Here is a 21,148-nt window from a genome sequence, read left to right on the forward strand (position 1 = left end):
CCGACAGTTGATCTTTTCTCTCCAAGTTGCTTTCCGATTCTCTTGTAGCCCATCCCAGCCTTGTGCAGATCAACAATCTTGTCCCTGATGTCCATAGAAAGCTCTTTGGTCTTGCCCATGGTGGTGATGTTGGATGCTGGTTGTTTGGGTGTTGACAGGTGTCTTTTATACAGGTAACGAGGTGAGGCAGGTGTATTTGATGTAGATAATTGGTTGGGATTGGGGCTGTGTCTTAAAGAAAGACTAACTGGCTTGTAGGAGCCAGAATACTTGCTGTTTGGTAGGGGGTCATATACTTGTTTTTCCTCATCAGATGGTTATCAATTTTAATAAATTCATATGATGTGATTTTCTGGAATTTTCTTTGGGATTCTGTCTTTCACTGTTAGAATGTACATATGATTAAAATTGTAGATTGTTGCATTCTTTGTAAGTGGGCAAACCTGCAAAATCAGCAAGGGGCCAAATACTTATTTCCCCCACTGTATATATATATATATATATGGTAGTGTTGTAGTCAAGACCGCCCAAACCGAGACCAAGTCAAGACCAAGACCAGAGTTTATCGAGACCGAGACAAGACCAAGACTTTTAGGGGCTGAGAGCAGTCAAGACCGAGACTGAGGGAGGGCGAGACCGAGTCAAGACCAAGACCAGTTCCCTGCATTGCATAGCACGCAATAAAATGTGGAACGAGATCATAGGTACTTCTCAAATTGATCTGAAAGATCCACATTCATTTTCTGGATTTCATGTTGATACTTTTGCATCAAAGTTGCATTATATAGTTTGCTGTTCAGCGTTTGTTAGGTATGATAAAATCCAAATCAAACATGGTGTGAAGTGATTTATCTATGTTCCAACTGTAATGGTAGTATTGCAGGAAATATATTTTTGGCTACAATACTTGAAGTGTGAAAAAATGATTCCAGCACAGCCTACCTTTGACCTACTGTACTTACTGTAGTTGTGTCCTCTCACAGTTTCCCTGTACAATGAGGAATTACTTTCAACATATTAACTATGCTCACTTTCAGTTTGACCATCAGATAATCTGGATAAACTGTTCTGTCTGACTGCTTGTTTCCATTGCATTTGATGACTTGATATCACTGTGTTTCAAGAGGTCAGCTATAAACTTGGTTAGTTCATTGTTTTCATGACTGACTGAGATGATCGACAGAGCTACAAAAATAGGACCCAAACTGTAATAAACTGGAAAACCCATGCAGGCATTTTCTAGAGCAGACGAGACAGCCCATGTGACTTCCTGTATGGGCTTTCCTTTCTTTTTATAGGAGTGAGGCCAGACCTCACTAATTATCACCTGCTGCTCCATAGCTTTATAGTTGATGGATTCAGTCACTCTGGCTCTCTCTCCTGGGCATATGGTTTGGTGTTTGGGTTATGTTTTCCTTGTCTTTAGTTTCTTTGTTCATTACACTTCAGTGTACAAACACGCAGATGTGACGGAAGCCGGCAAGGCTGTGCAGTGAGTAAACTTCACTCCTCGACACCCTATGAGACGCTCTGGCGACCGACGCCAGGGCGCATGGGTTTTAACCTCTCCTAGTCTGCCTCCCATACCCGAGGTCGCCGGTTAGAGTCAGGACCGTGCAGTACGTTCTCGGGGGCAGACGGTTACACAGACACTCAACAACACACTACTGATGTTACTGATTTACATACTTTAAATCTTCATCTGTTAATTTATACTTTGTTAAAAAAATCTTTAGTTACAAGTTACGTGGTGTCCTCTCCCTTTTGTCCTCCCTTTGAGCCGGGCTGTGACACAGACCACAGGTTTTTTTAAATCCATGTGTGTTTTCATATATTTCATCTCATGACGTTGACCTACTTGCTATTAGTGTGCATTCTAGCTCCAGTACTGACCTCAAGGGGGTGTGGGGCCTTTATGTCAATGCCGACCAGAGTCCAGGCGGTGGTAACATACACCTCTGGCCTCCAGATCTCCTCAAAGTGGCCCAGCTGGTCTTTGGTGAAAACTGAAAAGATGTTTCCCCTCTCCTGGTCTCGGTGGTAGTAGAAGGACAGGCAGCCGGCCATGGGCACCGTAGTCATGGGTGAGGTCAGCTTGGCCACTTCCTGGAAGTGCTTGGCGTACACAGAGTCCACATACATGTAGTGGCCTGAAGCAGCAGAAGATATAGATGAGCTCACGCTACACATTATGCGCTGATACAGTCACATTTATAGAAAATGTGTGGTTTTACAAGTTGTCATAAGGCAAATGACAAGATGACTCATTTACAGTAATTCACACAGACCTCCATCAGTGTTTGAAGATTAAACAATTTTATTGACAGACTGTAATGAGCATTGACTATATTATTATTATTATATTATTATATAAAGCAGTAATGGATAACCACAAGTCCCAACCTGTAAGTCTTCATTCTAACCAAACAACACAGCAGCTTTTCTCCAGCCAGCACTCCTCCCTGATTACTGATTCTGCCTCCAAAACCATTAATCCATGTAAACAGACTGTCAAACTATAGAGCACTGCTCTCTGCAACTTTATGTGCAGCCGGATCCTGGATGTTTAAAACTGATAGACCATGAGCTGTGGGAAAAGTTTATTTAAATGCAGCACAAGGTCTTTACAGACTAATAAAGGTAAGAAAGAAACAAGAACAGAACAATAATTAACTGATGACAACACTAGGTTTGATAGGAAATGAACATGAGGCATGTTACAAAGAAGTGCTCATTAACAACACAAACCAAAACAAAAAAGCTGGAAGCTGTGGAGAACTTGAGATAAAGCATCATCATCAGACTTCTGCAAGAATGTTTTTGTACTTTTATCTTAAACATCTCCAAGTGACAAACTCAAATTCGTACACAAGGCTACACTCCCTGTTCCACTCCATTTTTAGGTATCATTCTACCTAAAAATTTACCAAAGAGTAATAAAAAAGTCCTGGTGTCAGCAGGCAGAAACAAAACCAATGTAAGCAGTGAAATTAGCGGATAAAATAAAAAACAAATATTACTACAGCTGTCTATATAATATTATAATATTCTGTCTCTTGAGAGAGAGAGAGAGAGAGAGAGAGAGAGAGAGAGAGAGAGAGAGAGAATTGCTCACAGCTTCAGGGCTTGTCAGCAACTACTAATTTGTCCCGAGCAAAATTGTAATCAAAACATTTAAATATAAATGTTGTCGGTCAGCGTCTAGTCAATGTACTTGCTACACAAATGGTTAACATTCGCCGCAAAGTAGTGAGAGAATAACATGACACACCTGGCCGCGACACAGACACCTGTCGCTCTCTCTGCTGTCTCTGTCCCCCTCCCTCAGAGACACTTCGCTCTGTTTGACTGTCTCTCTGCTCCAGGATGCTTAATTCCCTCTGAAGCGGCTGTGAGCTGAACTTTATCAGAGGTGCTGAAGTGAACATGTGTGTGGATGTGTGGTAATATTTCTGTCTGATCACAAGTGTTTTCAGTTTTGGTTCTCTACCTCTGATGAAGAGCAGTGAGCTCATATCATCCAGTCCAGTCCCAGACAGGTATTCTGTCTGTCGGACGGTCTAAAGGGGGTAGCAGCCTACTACCATATCAGCAGAGCACTAAGGCAGGATAATGCACAGCAGTGGGGCAGGTAGATTTTGTTAAAATATGACTTCATTCTCATTATATCTCGTAATATTATATCTCAACTTGTTATTCTGCAAATGTCAGAGAACACAGATATGTGGGAGAGATTTTTAATGTGCAGAAAGTTCTGAACATTGAGCAGAAAAGCTGCTGAAACACAGGAGCTATTAAGGTGCAGGGGATATTAACTGAATTAAATGAATGGGGAAAAAAACAGGAGAAACATATTTGACAGCAATACAGAATGCCTGAGAGCCTTTCCTTTTATATAAATAAAGACATTTCCTCAATGAATTGGTGCAGAACAATTCACCAGAATGCAGGAAATGAAGTGTTTAAAGCCCAAATGTTTCAGGGGGAGGACCCCCAGACTCTTTAATCTTTTTTTTTTTAAATTATTATCAGTAGTAATTATAAAAATATAATATTATGATATTTAATAACTAAAGTGTAGCTCAGTGATTTATAGGGTTCAGTTTGACAAATGGAACAACAATGTAGCAGTTTTTGAGGGTTGATACAAGTATGTCTCCAGAATGCAGGAAATTAAGTGTTTAATGTTTAAAAACTTTTGTGGGGGTACCTCCAGACCCCCCTATCAACTATTTCGTCAATAAATTTTTTTCCCAAATACAAAGCCTATTAAAATATATTGTCTTGTTGTCATGGCCCCACTATTGTGCAGTGTCAAGTCTCATGGGCTAAGAGTTTTGTCAAATCCCTAATCTAAGCCCTTAAAAGCAAGGATGGTGTATTGGTGAGGGACGTCCGACCGATTTTGGTGGGCCGCCTGGGCCAAAAATTCCAGGGCCGATTTTTTGTCCCAGTCCAGACGGTGGAGAAGTGGTTTAAGCTACGGTAATAATTAGAAAAGTTTCTATGGACATTTTGTTAGTTTGTAATCACATTGGTCTGCTGCTGAAATCCATTGTCACTGCTGAGAATCCAAATTGCCTTATATTGCTAATGTACAGTCTTCAGCTGCTCGATATGAAATGCGCAATGAGATAATGTTTGTTATGAATTAGTCATATATAAATCAAATAAATTAATTCATACATTGCCAAGCAGAAGCAAAGTGTATATTTGATACATATTAGAGATAGAGTATTGTCCTAGTTTAAATTCAATCTGTAATGACTGAGTTTATTTCACCATGGCTTTTATTGTATTCTGTTTGATAACTACCTCATATGTTACATTCCCTTTGGGATTAATATAGTATACACTAACTATCTACAGAATGTACCTATCTATCTTACCATTCTCTGTGAAGGAGCACGGCAAAGACACCTTTTCAAAGCCACCTTTCAAGACAGGAGTGGGCATCATCTAATACTCTAAACATGGTGGTGAATTCCTTCAAGGACAGCTTCGCTATCATCAGGCACACTTTAATCCAAATAACTCTTTGCCTTAAATTTCTGAAGTTATGGATGCAGGTTATGAATGGGTATGTGGGGTGTGTAAATGTGTATAATGTGATTTTTATGTAACACAGTGTAGCAATGAACAAGTATTTCATTGTTTCTTGTACGACTTTTAAACGACTAACTCTTCGACTTACAATCTGTTGACATGAGCTACCGCGATAAAACCTGCACATGCACAGCTCTGGATGTAAACTCAGGAGGTCAGACAGGCTGTGTGAATGTGTGTGTATGTGTGTGTGTGTGTGTGTGTGTGCGTGTGTGTGCGTGCACACATATACCTCTCTGGTTATTGTTGGTGTGGTTTACAAGCAGGTTAGACTCAGGCTCTCTAGCCACACTTCCCCCAACATACCAGTTGACATTTGGGTTCCAGCTGTTACTGTAGCCACACAGGTGATGCTCCTCAAAATTACACTCTAGTAACAAGAACAGCAAATGTTACAATTTTGGAATGAATAAAAACCCTTTCACATCAAACTTTACATCAAAGGTGAAACATCTCACTTGCTATAATGTTGACACTGACCAATGCAGTAACCAGTAACAATGTGAATTTCAAAGATGGCCACGCTGTTCCCTGAGCCGTGTTCAGGTCGACCTTCCAGCAAAACCTGTGTAAGAAAAAAAGACTTAACAAAGTGGGACAGAAGGCAGTCAACATCACAATATCTCCCATTTGCTTTATACTACATCAGATTAGATCTGCAGTATTCACCACCACATTGTGCATAAGAATGTTATTTTGGCCACTTTTCTCTCATTAAGTTAAATCAAGTGACTGTTAGTAACTTTAGTTATATAGCACAATTTATTATATCACAAGTGGCCTCAACTGTTTTCAAGGCAAGATGAAAAATCAGCTGTGCAAGAACAAGCAGCACAGATATAAAACACACACAAGGGACAGTTGTGTATCTGGAGGATGGATCCTGACAGACTTCCATAAATGTAGGCAGTAATTAAATAATACAATGAGACATAGATGTATATATCTTTTTTAATTAGCTTCTTTATTTAGTTGGCCGCAATCAACTTGCAGATTTATCTGCATCAGCGTTTATAACAGCGGATACGGTGGGAGGAAGATAATTGTCCTTGCCACAAAACATTGTAGGAACACCTCGAGAGGAAGGATGCGAACCACAGGAGTGCTTTACTCGAGATGCCCATTGCATCAAGCAGGATAAGAACCGAGGATTGGGCTGCAGCTTTAGCTGACCTTAGGGCTTCTGTTACAGACAACAGAGCCATTTCAGTAGGGTGGGCACTCTTAAAACCAGACTGATATGGATCTAGGACGTCATTCCGTGAGAGGAATTATGAGACCTGTTTGAAGACTGCCCGTTCGATAGTTTTGGATAGAAATGGTAGAAGTGAAACTGGATGATTGGACTCGACTTGAGTTGGGTCATGCGAGGGCTTTTTGAACAAGGGTGTAACCCGAGCCCTTCTGAAAGTGGTCGGGAAGGTTCCCGAAGCCAGAGAAGTATTTATCACGAATGATTGCCGGGACCACGGTAGGAGATATGGCTTGGAGGAGATTCGTAGGAATCGGGTCCAGTGGGCATGTAGTAGGACGGCTACGGGTCAGGAGTTCTGATACTTCACTTTCCATGAGAGGAGTTAACGAGGAGAGTGAAGTGCCATTGTCCTGCGAAGACAGAGTGGTGTCGAGCCTTTTGCATCATTTATTTATAAGGAGGGCAACACTCCAGTCCAGCAGGTGGCGGTAATGCGCTTAAAACGGTTTCTTTCTTTATGAATGCTTTGGCTGCCAGTGTGCATTTCTTGTATATAAATTATGAATGTAAATGTAACGTATTGTAGGTAAGGAAACGTGGAAGGTAAAATAGTGAAATAATTACATATTTTGGGCGGTTTTGTGTGTATTTGGGCAGTTTTTGAACAGTTTCTGGCCTGGAATCCATCAGCTGGATCTGGCAACACTGGCAGCAGCACAGAACATAACATCAGCTGACCGGAGTCTACTGGAGAGTAGCTCCTGGTAGCTCTCACACTCAGTGTTCCCGGTAAGTTGGTCATTTGTCAGGTCAATTACATGACTTAAATAATAATAAAAATAGCCATCATCGTAGACCATACTTCCTAACCCTCCCATTTTTTACTGTCCTCTTCCGGGTCACAGCAGTGTGTTTAATTTTACGGTAGGTGATTGGTGGAGGTTACGCTGCTGACAAACGTGATTGCAGAATTATTTCTTAAACTGTTCTAGCAAACGGTCCTCTCAATTCTCTCTAATTCATTACTTGTAAATATTCTTTAAAATCACTAACAGCACTAATGCTGCCCATTGCTAAATAAGCCACAAAGCTGGCTAATTCCATATTTATCAGTAGAGGAGCACTAACGTTAATGAGCAGTTCAACTATTTTGTTTAACGTAACATCTAAATATACCTAACTCTAACCCTAACCTGCAAGCCAAGGCCTGTCTCTCGTTACAGTCGCTACATCAGAAATGAGAGGGGACATGTAAATAAACACGAGCTGAACAAGTATCTAACATGGCTTCTAGCCGAAAGACGAAATGTCTGACATGACATGAGATTTCATATATGGTATTATTATTATTATTATTATTATTATTAGTAGTAGTAGTAGTAGTAGTAGTATATTGGTATTTTTTATAGTTGCTGGCCCTTTAATGTTCAGTAGTAGTAGTACTCCATAATTTATAACAAATCAGATATTTGTAAAATGTTTTCTGTAGTTTTATACATTTGACTCTTATTTATCAAAAACTTTAATTTGTTGTGCTTTTGTTCAAGTACTACTTTTAACAATCAAAAAAGTTTCTTTTTAAACTGCATTATGTCATCTGTGGTATCTTGGCATAGTCTCAACATGTTCTTACAATAAGGGGGAAAGGCCTGATATATCAGCATATCTGATTTTAAAATCCTCAAATATCAAAACCGGCACCAGACTTAAAAATCCCATATTGGTCGGGCTTTAGTTTAAATGTAAATGCTCCGTATTTGTATAGCACCTTTCTAGTCTTTTCGACCACCCAAAGCGCTTTTACACTACATCTGCTTTTACACAACATTCACTCACATTCATACACTGAGCCTAAGTGCTCAAACAGAAACTAACATTCACACACATTCATACACTGAGCCTAAGTGCTCAAACAGAAACTAACATTCACTCACATTCATACACTGAGCCTAAGTGCTCAAACAGAAACTAACATTCACTCACAATCATTCACTGAGTATAAGTGCTCGCCCCCAGTTTAGTTTTAACACGTAAACGGTATGAAAATAAGATTAACTGGATTATATTTTTACAAGAAGTATAAAACATGTTACATGTGTCCATAAAAAAATTATAAAATGTTAGGGAAATGACATTATTCTTTAACTGTGGTTTGCTGGAAACACATTTAATAACTAATTACTAAAACTAACAATGACTAAACAGGATTACTCTGACTACATACAGATTTAAAATTAAGCATTTTTACTTTAGACATTTTGAGAGACTGAAGTACTGCGGTTGTACATTGAAATACCAAAATAGGGACATGGGAGGGCTTTGTAGCTGCCAGGAATATTCGTGCAGACGTGGTCCAGTGTTCCTTTTGTGGGGATGTGGACATGCTGGTGGAGTTTAGGTAAACAGTTCTGAGATCTGTTTGATTAAAATTACCAGCAACAATAAAAACACCTTTAGGTTGTTTTGTCACATGACTGCTGATGATCTCACACAATTCGTGTAATACATTTTTACTTTTTTGCATCTGGAAGAATGTAAACAGCAACAACAACAACAGAGAATTCCTTGAACAGATAATATAGCAGACATCCAAACATTAAAATTTCTGGTAAACGTTGTTCATCCTCTTTGACTGCATTTGAGCATCAAGCATCACTGACGTAACACACTCCTCTCCCTCTTGTCTTTCCGGACTACTGAATCCCGTCAGCACAGAAGACACTCCATCCATCAAGTGCAATAGTACAAGAGTCTGCAATGCAGTACCTCAAGGCTCAAAGACAGTTTCTATCCCCAGGCCATCACACCTAATCAAACAAAGGGTTTAATGCAACTTTGCACATGACCAAACAATTTGTACACCTTGTTTGTCATTTTGCATATACTATTAATGGTCTGTATTTGTACAGCACCTTTCTAGTCAATTCAGTTCAATTCAAATTAGCTTTACTGGCATGAATGTAACAACAATATTGCCAAAGCATCATACAAACTACATAAGAACAATCAACCCCATTCATTAAACAAGCAATTAAAGCGTAAAGTAATTAAATCATGTGTGTGTGTGTGTGTGTGTGTGTTTGTGTGTGTGTGTGTGTGTGTGTGTGTGTGTGTTAGAAAAATTAAAATATATTAAAAATGTAAATAAAATAAAAAAATAAAACAGTCAGCGTGTGTGTGTTAAAAAAATTTAAATATATTAAAAATTTAAATTAAATAAATGAATAAAACAGTTACCTTTCTAGTCTTTCCAACCACTCAAAGCTGTGTAGTGTGGAAATGAAAAGAGACTAAGGTGCCTCTGCCACCAGAAAAAGAAGGGGTTCAGTATCTTGCCTGATGACACTTTGACATGCAGCCGGGTATTGACCTTCTGATAAGTGGATGACCAGTCCCACTGAGCCACATCTGCCCTTGTAACACCTCTGTGAGTGGTGGTTGGATATGATAGTGGGTGGGTGTGTATTTGACTTCAAATAAGTTTTTTTCTTTATTTATCCCTTTTCTTTTTTATTTATTAAACTTAGACTTAAAGTTTCTAGTATATATTATATAGAATAATTGATTCAGGTAGTACAGTGCCCGATGGATCCCTCTATCTATTGAAAATAAAAAATTTGAATTAAAACATGGGAACAAGATACTACCTCGTGGCCATGAGATAAGTGTATATAAAAAGAGCCAGCACAATGGAGCAGCTTTTCTCCCCAAAGCTTGAGGCTGCTCCTAAAGGTTTGGTCTGGACAAAATGGGACTCAGGTTGGCCAAGAAATCAAAATCAGAGACTTCTGTGCCCACATCCTTACAGAGAACTGCTGATCAACATCCTGCTTATCAACATCCTTTTCAAAGCCTTCAGCACAAGAATCCGAAGAGGGACTCTGTTTTACATGGATAACGCTTGTTGCTCAAAGGCTGTCAAGATGGACAAACGTCAGACTTTTTATGGAGGATGATAACCACATTATCATATTGTTGCTGCTGTTTACATTCACCACAGAGCAAATAAAAAAACTGCATGTATAATAACTGTATAATTTTATTTTTATGTTACCTTATTTACCATTTAATTATCTGTTCATTTCTGTGTGTAGACTAGTGTTAATTAGAGTGGGGAGGCGCACAGAAACAGATGTTTCTCTCGCTTGCTCCCTCTCCCTCTCTCTCTCACACTGCTCTACTGGGTGGAAAGGAAATTGAAAAGCAAGCAGGCTAAGACAACGAACTGTGGTGTGGCAATTAGCTTTTGATTTCCGCTTGTTTCAGCACTCTGGACAGCACCATGCCTTTACAAACCTCCTAACCAGCCAGTATTGTATATACACAGAAAAAAATCATAGACACATTAAGTTATGTCAATTTACTTCTTCTTTTTAACTCAAATAGCTCTGACAAGTTTTGGATTTTGAACTCAACTGTATGAGTTTTAGAAAGTTAAACTTGCATTAATTAATTGTGTTGACTATTTCACACTTTTGTCGTGTTGATTGAACTTACGTATGTAAGTTATCAGTTGAAAAAAAAGGCGAGAGTACGAGGATTGCCTAGGTGCTGCGTCTGATAAAAACATACATAATCAACTAATTATTAGGGTTTAGCGAGTACTCGGTTGAAACAAGTATCCGGTACAGATACTTTTAATGAGTATCATCAGAGTAAAATGTGTCAATATCTGTTTTATTAAAAACTATAAATATAGGAACCTTTTTTATCAATTACTATTGTGATCAAAAACATTGCTCTGAAGCTCAATTCTGAGGCTGTTCTGTAAATAGTTTTCTAATAAATATAGCAAGTTCTGGTAGAAATTTCAGGCTTAAATAACTTAAAGATTAAGCCCCGCCCATTCTCAGTACAGATACAGAAAATTTAATTTGTTTAACAGATACAGATAGAGATAGTGGTGCTGATTACTGAATTATATTTCATTATATTTTTATATTTTGAATTGTCACCTTGTACTGGCACCTATTTTTTTCCCACTTCAACCACTGCATATTTGAATATACAGTACATTTTTGTAAGTTCTGTGTGTAGGAGGCTAGGGAAAATGGCCTGAAAATTTGTCCCATATTTGAATATAGTTTTAATTATCTGTTAAGTTCTGTGTGTGGCATGAAGCAGGGTGTGAACTACTCGGGAGCAAGGGGATAGCTTGGCTCCCCTTAATAAGACATGAGCTCCCCTGAAAACATGATTTGTGAAATGGGGAGGCCTCTAAAATATTGACAATATGCTATTTATGCCATTCATTTCTATTTTTCTGTATCATCATGGATCATGTGTCAAATCAGGAGCTTCAGGCCATCTTGCCTGAGGGAATGATCAGCGCACTGGCTGCTCACGACATCCTGTCCCTGTCCACTCCAGCGCCTTGCTCCCTCTAAGGTAGACCTAAATGGGTTGTGTCGTAGTAGGACCACTGCGCTGCAGACGGTTAGGCAAGAGAGCTTTAGTAGTGGCTTGTGCCAGATATGAATAAGCTGGGCAGATGCAAGCGTTTAGAAAATCATGCAAATACCTTTTGAATTTCAGGTTTAGGTGTTCTACTGATGTAACTCAATCCAGGAAACTTAATTTTGGAGATGCAGTGGGGGATAATAAATGAGTGGATACAAAATCATGTCTGGTTTTACCTGTGAAGCACACCTTAGTCTGTATACTTCAATCAACCATAGGCTGCTCCCATGTTATTGCCACAATAATTCTTTGTGTTGTAAAGATTGTTATAGATAATGTGACCGGTTCATGGTTAAACAAAGCCCAAATTATCCTATTGCTGTACCAATCAGCACACTCGGACAGAAACTTAGTAAATCATAAAACCAACCAAGCTTCTCTACTCATTCATACACAATTTAGGAATATTAGGATATAGGCTGCCTGAGCTACTGGAGAAGGCAGATCAGCGCCATTCATGTCAAAGCAAGTGGTTTGGTGCCATATCAAGATGACAGATATAGGCAACATTAGCAGGCTAGGCAGCACGCATAATATTTTAACCTCTTAACGCCGATTGTCGCAAATTCGCATCACACCTCTGCAGCTGAGATAGCATTTGTATTCCCTAAATGCCTGTTTGTGCATATTCAATATGTACCTGGGAACCTTTTACAAGCCCTGGTTTCTCGTTTATGCCTGCTGTCGCTAATTTGCATCATACCTACATCATACCTGAATTTATATCTTTTCTGTGTTCTATAGACAATTTCTACTTAATTTGACATCAACCTGAAAGCAAATGAAAACAGAAATATATATTATTTCTTTTTATTGTAAATAAATTCATTCATCAGGGGGTTAAAGTGATCGTATCGATACCATGTAGAAAAAAAAAATTTAATTGTTAAACAAAACTGCAGAGCAGATTGTAGGTCAAATGTGCCCTGTTTTGCTGCTTTTTGATCACACCTTAGCTACCTACCAGAAATGAGAATGTAATTCAATGCATTTCTTTATTTTCTGTGAACTTTAAACAAATTACTAATATCTAATGATAATTAAACCTACGATGTCTGTCCATGTGCTGAAATTTGTCACAATAGATAAGTTTTCACTGCTCTTTCTAAGTTGTGTGTTACATGCAAATAATAGTGACTGATAATGTGAAGCTATGTACCTGTTGCAACAGTTTTCAGTAGGTTCTTGATGTAGTGTCACATTGTCATAACTTGGCTTATGCTGAAACAACACACCTGTCAAAGAAGCTGTTTTCAATCGGAGAAAATAAATTCATAGGACCGCCCCTCTGCCAAGCACCTGCCTGCGCAAGAACACGCGAGGCTTAGACCAGAGATTACAATTTACACACATACACAGTTTAAAATGAGCTGCTATAAAAAGGGAGCCTTAATTGTCTCTAAAATGTCCAAAACAAAGGGCCGTTCCTGCTCAGTCTGTCCTCTGAATCCTCGTAGCCACTGTTCCTGTGTGGGACTTGTTTGGACACTACCAGCAAGTTGCACACCTTGTTCTGTTAATAAATTCTTCTAACTGAGCCTACCTCGCCTGAGTGTCTGCTATGGGGTCCAAACCCATTTACCCTGCCTGAGCATGTAACGTATTCTGAGAGGAGTACTACCTTCTCAATGTATCTCAAAATAGCTACATGACTGCTTTCATATAAAAATAAAATCTGTCTAATACAAGCTAATACAATAACATAATCTTTCTTACCTTCATGTATCCATACCTCACTTTTATATTTTAATTTGGTAAAAGACACTAACTCACATTAATCAGTGACACACAGTCTAATTCACTCTCCACCTGTCAAATTCATACAAATTCATAAAAATAGAGTGCAGCATATCACATATCAGGTCATAATTTCTGCTAACTGTCATTAGCTTGTTAGCTCAGTTATCTGTGCAGCTAACTTAGTGATACTATTAGCTAACTGACTACGGAATGGGCGCCAGAACCGGAGCCGGTTGAGCAGGCAACGGAACAGAGCTCAGCAGCTTCCCAGTGATCACCTGGGCGGCATTTGTTACAAATCAAAGTAAAATAATAATAAGCACATTGATAACCCAGCAGTAGACCAATCATCAGACACTAGAGAGTTCCAGGGACAAAAACAGAGTTTTGAAAAGTGGGTGGGACATGTCTCCCTGTCCATAGAGGATGTTAAGCCCAAGCACTGCCTGAATGAAAGGGCAGCATATTCGCTTTTTCAGAAAATGGGCAATTCTTATCTAGTGCTGAGACACCTGGCACCTGCTGCCTATCCCTGCCTATTCCTATCAAACATGTTCCAATTCAACACTGTGAACAGTGACTTCACCTAAGAAACCTAGCAGGGATCACTGTGATTATGGTCTTTACAGCCATTCTTACCTGGTAGGGGACTGTGGTGTTGGGTAGGTCCACACTAGCAATGAGCCAGCTGTCAGACGCTTTGTTGGCATTCCACAGTTGGTGGTCGAAGTTATCACCGTCTGGTCTGACGTGGAGCTTCAAGGAACCCCGTCCAGTGATCTGGTACACCAGCCTCACACAGCTCCAGTCCTGCTGGTCCAGAACTGGACTGACAAGAACTGCCTGCTCCTGGTCATGTAAGAAGGCTGAGTCCACTGTAATCAAATGCCCTATGACAACAAAATCACGATATAAAATTCATGTAAAGAACATATGAATATTATACAGCCTGATAGCTTTGATCAAAAGATAACTAAAGGTTATTATATTCATAATGTGTTCATTTCAAGAGAATTCAGCTATTGTTTCAGCTAGCCAGTTATCTCGAGTTCATTAATACGATGAACGCTACTTTTGCTGGAAATGCCCATTCCTAAAGTTCTGGGCATCACCATTGGAGTAGCCCTGACTCTGCCAAATCAGAGTAGAATTATAATTAAGACGCAATGTTTTGACAGCTAAAAAAGGCTAAACTTTCTGAAAACAGTGTGACATTTAACACAAACAACAAGCAATGCCAGTTTAGGTTTTCCCAAGATTTAGACGCAAAAGACGCTGGTGATGGACTCTCTTACTGGAATGAGGTTCGACTCGCTGCGGTGTCCTGCTTTATTTTTGTGGCTAATCCTACAGTACACTTATAAAATCAATACACCAATCTGGTGCAGAGCTGGGGCTTTAATTCCTGTTTGGCGACAATACTACCTCTTTTGGGTTTTGGTTAGCTCCAGTGCATGGCCAAGACATCACAGGAGAAGTTCAAATGCAATATGCCTCTTAGAATGTCACCATGCCTTATACACACGTGTGATTACGAGTGGTCCTTCAATTACCATATGAAGTTTGAGGCTGATTAACCAAAGCATAAGAGAGTAATTCCCACTTCCTGTTTGGGATTGCTTTAAGCAAATGCCATCATACCTGGTAACATTGGGATTTGAAAATAAGGGAAATAATAAGGGAACAACTTACTATATAGTTATTATCTTCATTATAGTTACATATGTAGTTTAACATTAGTCCACTATATTAATTCCAGTTACAGCTGTTTAATTTTTCTGGGTTGTTTTTATTAATTAAATCCTTGCGCAAGAAGCACAGTCTACATTGGTCTCTAATTTATTATGTCTTAACTCTCACATTGTAAAGAATTTTTTCGGTTCCCACGTATCTATTTTTGGGGCAATATGTGAGTGAAATACTCTGTAGAGCAATGCATCATCCAACCTGAACAAACATAGCAAACATTTCAAATATGCCCAGCTGGTCTTGAAAGTCATATATATTGTCCTGGGCCAGTGTATCCTTTGCCTCATGCGTCTTGCAATCCTCTGTCCCCAGAGGTAGCAAATCAGGAATAAATGATCAAATGCACAAGCATTTTTTTTAGAAAAGTTAAAAATACGGGAGTTGTACGGGAAAATGTTAAAACATGATGACAACGGCATAGAACGCTAAAATACAGGAGAATCCCGGGAAAAACTGGAGGGTTGAAAGGTATGCCGGCCATGTCAGCTGCTGTAATAAACACGTCCATCTATTGAGTGAGCTGTAAGAAATTGATTGGCTTGCATAAATGAAACAAACTGACGTAGGCCTATGGAAATTTCTTTCAGCTTCATATCAGTGAAGCCTGTAGATGATCCTGACCACGTTTTGGGTCAGGTGGCCCAAAGGTTTCTGACGAAATGTCGAAAATATGATTTTTAGAAAACTGTTTTTAGAAATGGCAAAATGTGCCCAGATGACTTCAGGGAATATAATGATGAAAGAATGTTGACCGTAAGTCAAGCTGTTTGAGATAATTGCGGAAACAAAAAGGTGACTGAGGTCTTGCAGTTTTTGCTGCATAAACAATTTCAGCATAGAAAACTAAGACAACATTTTCACGGGTCACTTGAAAACACACTGAATTAATGAACTGCCACTTCGTTGGCATGTAGGCCGCCTGGTGATTTGAACCCCAGACCTTTGTATGCCCAAAGAAGGTGACTTACTGACAGAGCCCTTGGGGAGATGTAGTTTCCATACATCTTCTCACAAATTAAGGCAATGACATCACGTCACACTAGGGTAGTTTGTCTGTTTATATTGAAAATGCTTGGTGATAAAATTCACAAAAAACTCATCATTCTGCTGGTTTCAGGTCTATTTTTCTTGTTTGAACAATGAGCAAAGCTGGTTTCTCTGACTCAGTCCAAGATAAGAAGAACCCTAACAGTTTACTCCTCAGTCCCTCTCTTCAGGCACACTTTCATCCCTGGCCCTCAGACTTTCCCTCCTTTCACCATCACCTGACTGCCCCACCCATCTACACATATTTTCCCACTTGTCTCATCGGCCCTGCAGTTACCTGGCCTACTCTGCCCACTCTTCACCTGCAACTCATTCCCTCATCAGCCACTCACCATACATACCAGTTCACTTCTCTCTTTTTCTCTGTTAAAAAATTAACACGGCCGCAACATTGAAACAGTGAGAAAAAGCGTCACAGACAATTGAGGACTGACTTTTGCTCCACAAAAGCCATTATTAAACATGTAGCTCTCTTTTTTCTCTACCTCGCTACCATCTGCTTACAAATTTCCTGTCTTCCACCTGAAATCCACTGGACCGCAAGCTCACAGTGGAGAGAGAGAGACAGAGAGAGAGAGGGAGTAAGTTGTGGGGCAGATCCGTTGCAAAGCACTAGAAACTGTAATGAAAAGAATAGAAAGTTGTGAACACTTGTCATAATTCGGGAGAAATGTTTCCCGTGGAGGAAACCGTGAGAGGACAATGAAATACAGGAATCTCCTGTGAAAATCAGTTATGAGCGAACTGGAGCTAACTTCTGTGGCTCCTTGTTTACTTCTGTACGACAGCGTGCTGTATGTGACAGCTTTGCATATGTTTATCACTTGCTGGCAATGTTATGAATTAAAAAAGACAGATTTTCAGACGTAAATTAATCATGACTGAAACCCTAAGACAGAGTTTCCATCTGCACTTTATGTCACAGCTGAGAGTCCAGGTCTGAGAGAGCAGAGAGGACATTTAGTGGATATAAACAGTGTTTATGGAGAACTGGTTGCTGGTGCCCTCAGTTCTAAATCAGGTTGGGGGGGGGGGGCAGGCAAATTTACAGCTGCATCTATGATCCCTTATTTGGTCAAATCAGTCCATTGAGAATCTACCTAGCAGCAGAAGGCAGCGATTTGCTCAAACAGTGCACCATAGAGGAGCAGATAGGCCATAGTCCATAATGTCTCAATGTATGCAGAAAAGACAATATATGCCTGCAGTTGCATTGAACAACAGAGCAATAAAGAGGATGTGAATAAGTTCTGTGAAAGATATGAACCTGATCATTTATGAGGCAACTACTGAGGCTGACCTGAAAAAAAAAAATAGAACACCAAAAGAAACAAAAACAAAATGAGAAATGAGTGAGTGAACCTGAGTGAAAAACCATCAGACAAACATATAAAACACTTTAAGAAGGAAAAAACAAAACTACACTTACCAAACACTAGAAGATATTGAAAACTATTGATCAAAATCAATTCTGGGACATGTGGAACAAATTAAGCACAAGCAAACCACATGCAGCCCCCATTCAGGAAGGTTCCTAACTGAGTGAAATGACCCGGAAATATTTAGGTAGCAGCCATGATAATTCTCTTAAGCTTAGGAAAGGTGCTTCAGTGCTTCTTTCTTATTCCCTTTAGCATAGGATACACTGGACCATCCTTTACAAAAGGAAAGGAGATTATGCCGTCCCACAATTCCTTGCGGTAGCAACATTTAAAACAACCACATTTTTCAAAATCCTTGCAAAATATGAGCAATGCCTGCAAACTTTTTTTCTTTATTGGACTCATTTATGATATTTAAATAAGGCACTCACAATTTCCTTGTTTCTTTGGGTTTGTTTTCTTTTTGCCTTGGCTGTAATCTAATACTGTTTTAACACTACTTTTTGGGTTGTTTTAATATGGCATAAAGCTCTGTATTTGAATTTGCTACAATAAAAAAAAAAACTCCATCAACCATGACGGACATGACGGATAAAAGTGTCGATCACCATGTAAGTTAACATTGGCGATTAAGCCTTTCTCTCTTATGCCATAACATGCCATATGCATATGTTTTGAACAGTCAGCAATAACTGAAACCCATGTTTGTTACTAGTCTTTTCAAAGTGAGGATAATGTTGAAATGTGTAGGTTTTATATGCTTAGTTTGAATTTTTGGCCAATATATTGCCAGCCTTCACCCTTGCCTTAGCAATGATCAAGCTACATGACCTCTTCAGTAAATGGAAAGTATTATTTACATACAATAATTGGGATTCATGTTGAGAAATAAGGGTGGGCAGAAGGGTGAGTGTGAGCAAGCATTCTCAATGTGACAACATTTCCATTATTTGGTGACTGGTACCCTATATGCCATTTTGCAACCTCGGTAATGAAGTAATCTTTTCCACCGTGTTGTCCACCTTTAGATGGCCTGCATTAAAACAACACAGGGCAATGTGTCAAAGACACGCTTTTTGTAGTCCATCTTGGGAACATTGTAGTTTTATCAAGGCAGGCCACGTCAGTAACATCCGCCATCGCATAATTATTTAGCCTAGAGTGTTATGCCCCGTGGTTGTCTTTTCCTTATGGTTCCTTATGAATTGTCCATCACATCATTCCTTGACCTCATGACAATTCCTATCGAGGTCAAGGACTTTTTGACTGTGGCAAAGGTCTTGTATCTCCCATCCATATTACATTTACTCATTTGGCAGACTCTTTTATCCAAAGCGACTTACATTTGAGGAACAACATACAAGCATCAACAGAGTATCAAATACAGATCTACAACTGACAATACATACACTAGTAAGAGCAGCAATAAATATAGGTTGAGATAAATCTTAACCCCAACAACTACAGAGGGATCTGTGTGAGCAGGAATCTGGGGAAGTTAGTAGCATTTTAAACAACAGTATTAATATTAAAGCTGCAAGCAGCGTTGGGCGGTCCCTCGCACGTGTAGCACGTCGAGGTGTGAGACGGCCGCGTTGCAGATTCTGGAGCTCTACCAGTGTGGCTGTGAATTTCCAACGCGCTTCGGATGCTGAACAAACGTGTTAATCATCACTTCCTGTGTCCCCTTTATGGCGCTACATAGCACTTCGCACTACGACTATAAATGAACATGTAGATGTGTTTGGGGCGCGACTGTTATCAAGCACGTAATGTTTGGTGCAGATGTGAGGATGTAGACTGAACTTGAACATTTTCCTCTTTCATGGCGAATCATCGATTTTTGGATGCCACGCCACGGGCATGCCGTTCCGCAAAAACTCACCATTTGTACAACTTTTAAAGTAGGTTTAGAGTAGACAGCGACAACCTGAAGTCGATCAGACTAATTCTCTAGGAGGAGTTTTTTAATGTACAAAGCATGTAAATCCTAAAATGGCCGACTTCCTTTTGGGTTCAGGGCATTGCTCCTTTTTGATACATCTGGACATGATACGTGTACCACAGAAATTTCATACATGTAGGTGAAACGTGCCGTGGGGGCTGCTTCGTTAAAAGTAATTTCCTCTTGCCAGCAGGTGGCGCTATGACCATGGGTGAATGTTGGCATGTACATGTGTTCAGGGTGGGACTTTTATTAAATGTGTAAAATTTCGTACAGATCTGAGCATGTACAGTAAAGTTACAACAACTTCCTGTGTCATGACGAAGCCTGTAACTTCGGCGCCACGCCGCCACCACGCCATTTACCGAAAACTCACAAGTTTTACAACATGGCATTGTCAATGTGTTAAGGGTTTTCTGGGACAGTTTTGAAGTTGATATGGCCAACCTGCTAGGAGTAGTCCATCATAGCGTAAAACATGTCATTTCCTGTTACCAGCATGTGGCGCTATGACTGAGTGAATATTGGTATGTTGATGTGTTCAGTGCGGGACTGTTATCATATGTCAAATTTGGTACAGATGTGAGCATGTACCTGTTTTGTGACGAGTCATCGATTTTGGACGCCACACCATGGACACGCCCATTGTTGAAAACTCAGAGATAGCACAGCAGACATTTGAAATCGATCAGACTAATTCCCTAGGAGAAGTTCGTTAAAGTATGGAGTGTGTAAATCGCCAAAAATGACCATTTAATCCAAAATGGCCGACTCCCTGTTGGGTGTTGAGCATCACTCCAAGAGGATTTTTTGTGCGTACACCTACCACAGAAATTTTGTGCACATAGGTGAAACTTTGTCCAGGGTCTGCTCTATAGGGTGCGCTAGTGAGCCACTTTGCCCTAAAAAAATACAAAATTTTTCGCCACGTCTGAATTATGTGCAAAGTTTGGTGAGTTTTCGAGCATGATTAGGCCCCCAAACTTGAGGTTACTTTGCAGAAAAAAAGAAATCCCTACAGTTTCAATAGGGACCTTGCACGGTTCGTGCTCGGGCCCTAATAATCTCTTCAGATCGAGGGCGTTAATATAGAAAGAGTATATGAAATGAAATTCCTTGGAGTGATTATAGACGACAAGATATGCTGGAAATCTCACATAAAACATATTTCAGTCCTGGCTAAAGCTAAGCACATTCTAGACTGCAGATCACTCCACATTTTGTATTGTTCACTGGTGTTACCGTATTTAAATTACTGTGTAGAGGTTTGGGGTAACACATATCAAAATTCATTGCAATCGTTATTTATACTTATGTATAAATATAATTTAATAAAAATATAATTTACTTATATTTATACTAATGAGAATAATTCATAACACTGGATATTTGGAAGACACCAACTCACTATTTGATCTAGCTGAATTTCAAACAGCAGTAATGTTCAAGGCTAGAAACAATTTATTGCCTGGCAATACACAGAAAACTTTTTCTGAAAGAGAGGGAGGCTACAACTTATGGGGA

General features: G+C 39.6%; 1 protein-coding gene across 1 annotated transcript in view; it reads right to left on the minus strand.

Moving 5' to 3' along the window:
- mamdc2a (MAM domain containing 2a) overlaps positions 1-21,148 on the minus strand; it is a 77,145-nt gene that overhangs the window by 45,408 nt on the left and 10,589 nt on the right. Inside the window, exons 3-6 of the mRNA XM_046034029.1 lie at positions 14,141-14,391; positions 5,587-5,671; positions 5,339-5,476; positions 1,890-2,150 (exon numbers count right to left, since the gene is read on the minus strand). Coding sequence (XP_045889985.1) covers positions 1,890-2,150; positions 5,339-5,476; positions 5,587-5,671; positions 14,141-14,391 — 735 coding nt within the window. The remainder of the gene's footprint in view (positions 1-1,889; positions 2,151-5,338; positions 5,477-5,586; positions 5,672-14,140; positions 14,392-21,148) is intronic.

The sequence above is a fragment of the Micropterus dolomieu genome, linkage group LG21, assembly GCF_021292245.1.
Source record: "Micropterus dolomieu isolate WLL.071019.BEF.003 ecotype Adirondacks linkage group LG21, ASM2129224v1, whole genome shotgun sequence".
In the NCBI taxonomy this organism is placed as follows: Eukaryota; Metazoa; Chordata; class Actinopteri; order Centrarchiformes; family Centrarchidae; genus Micropterus; species Micropterus dolomieu.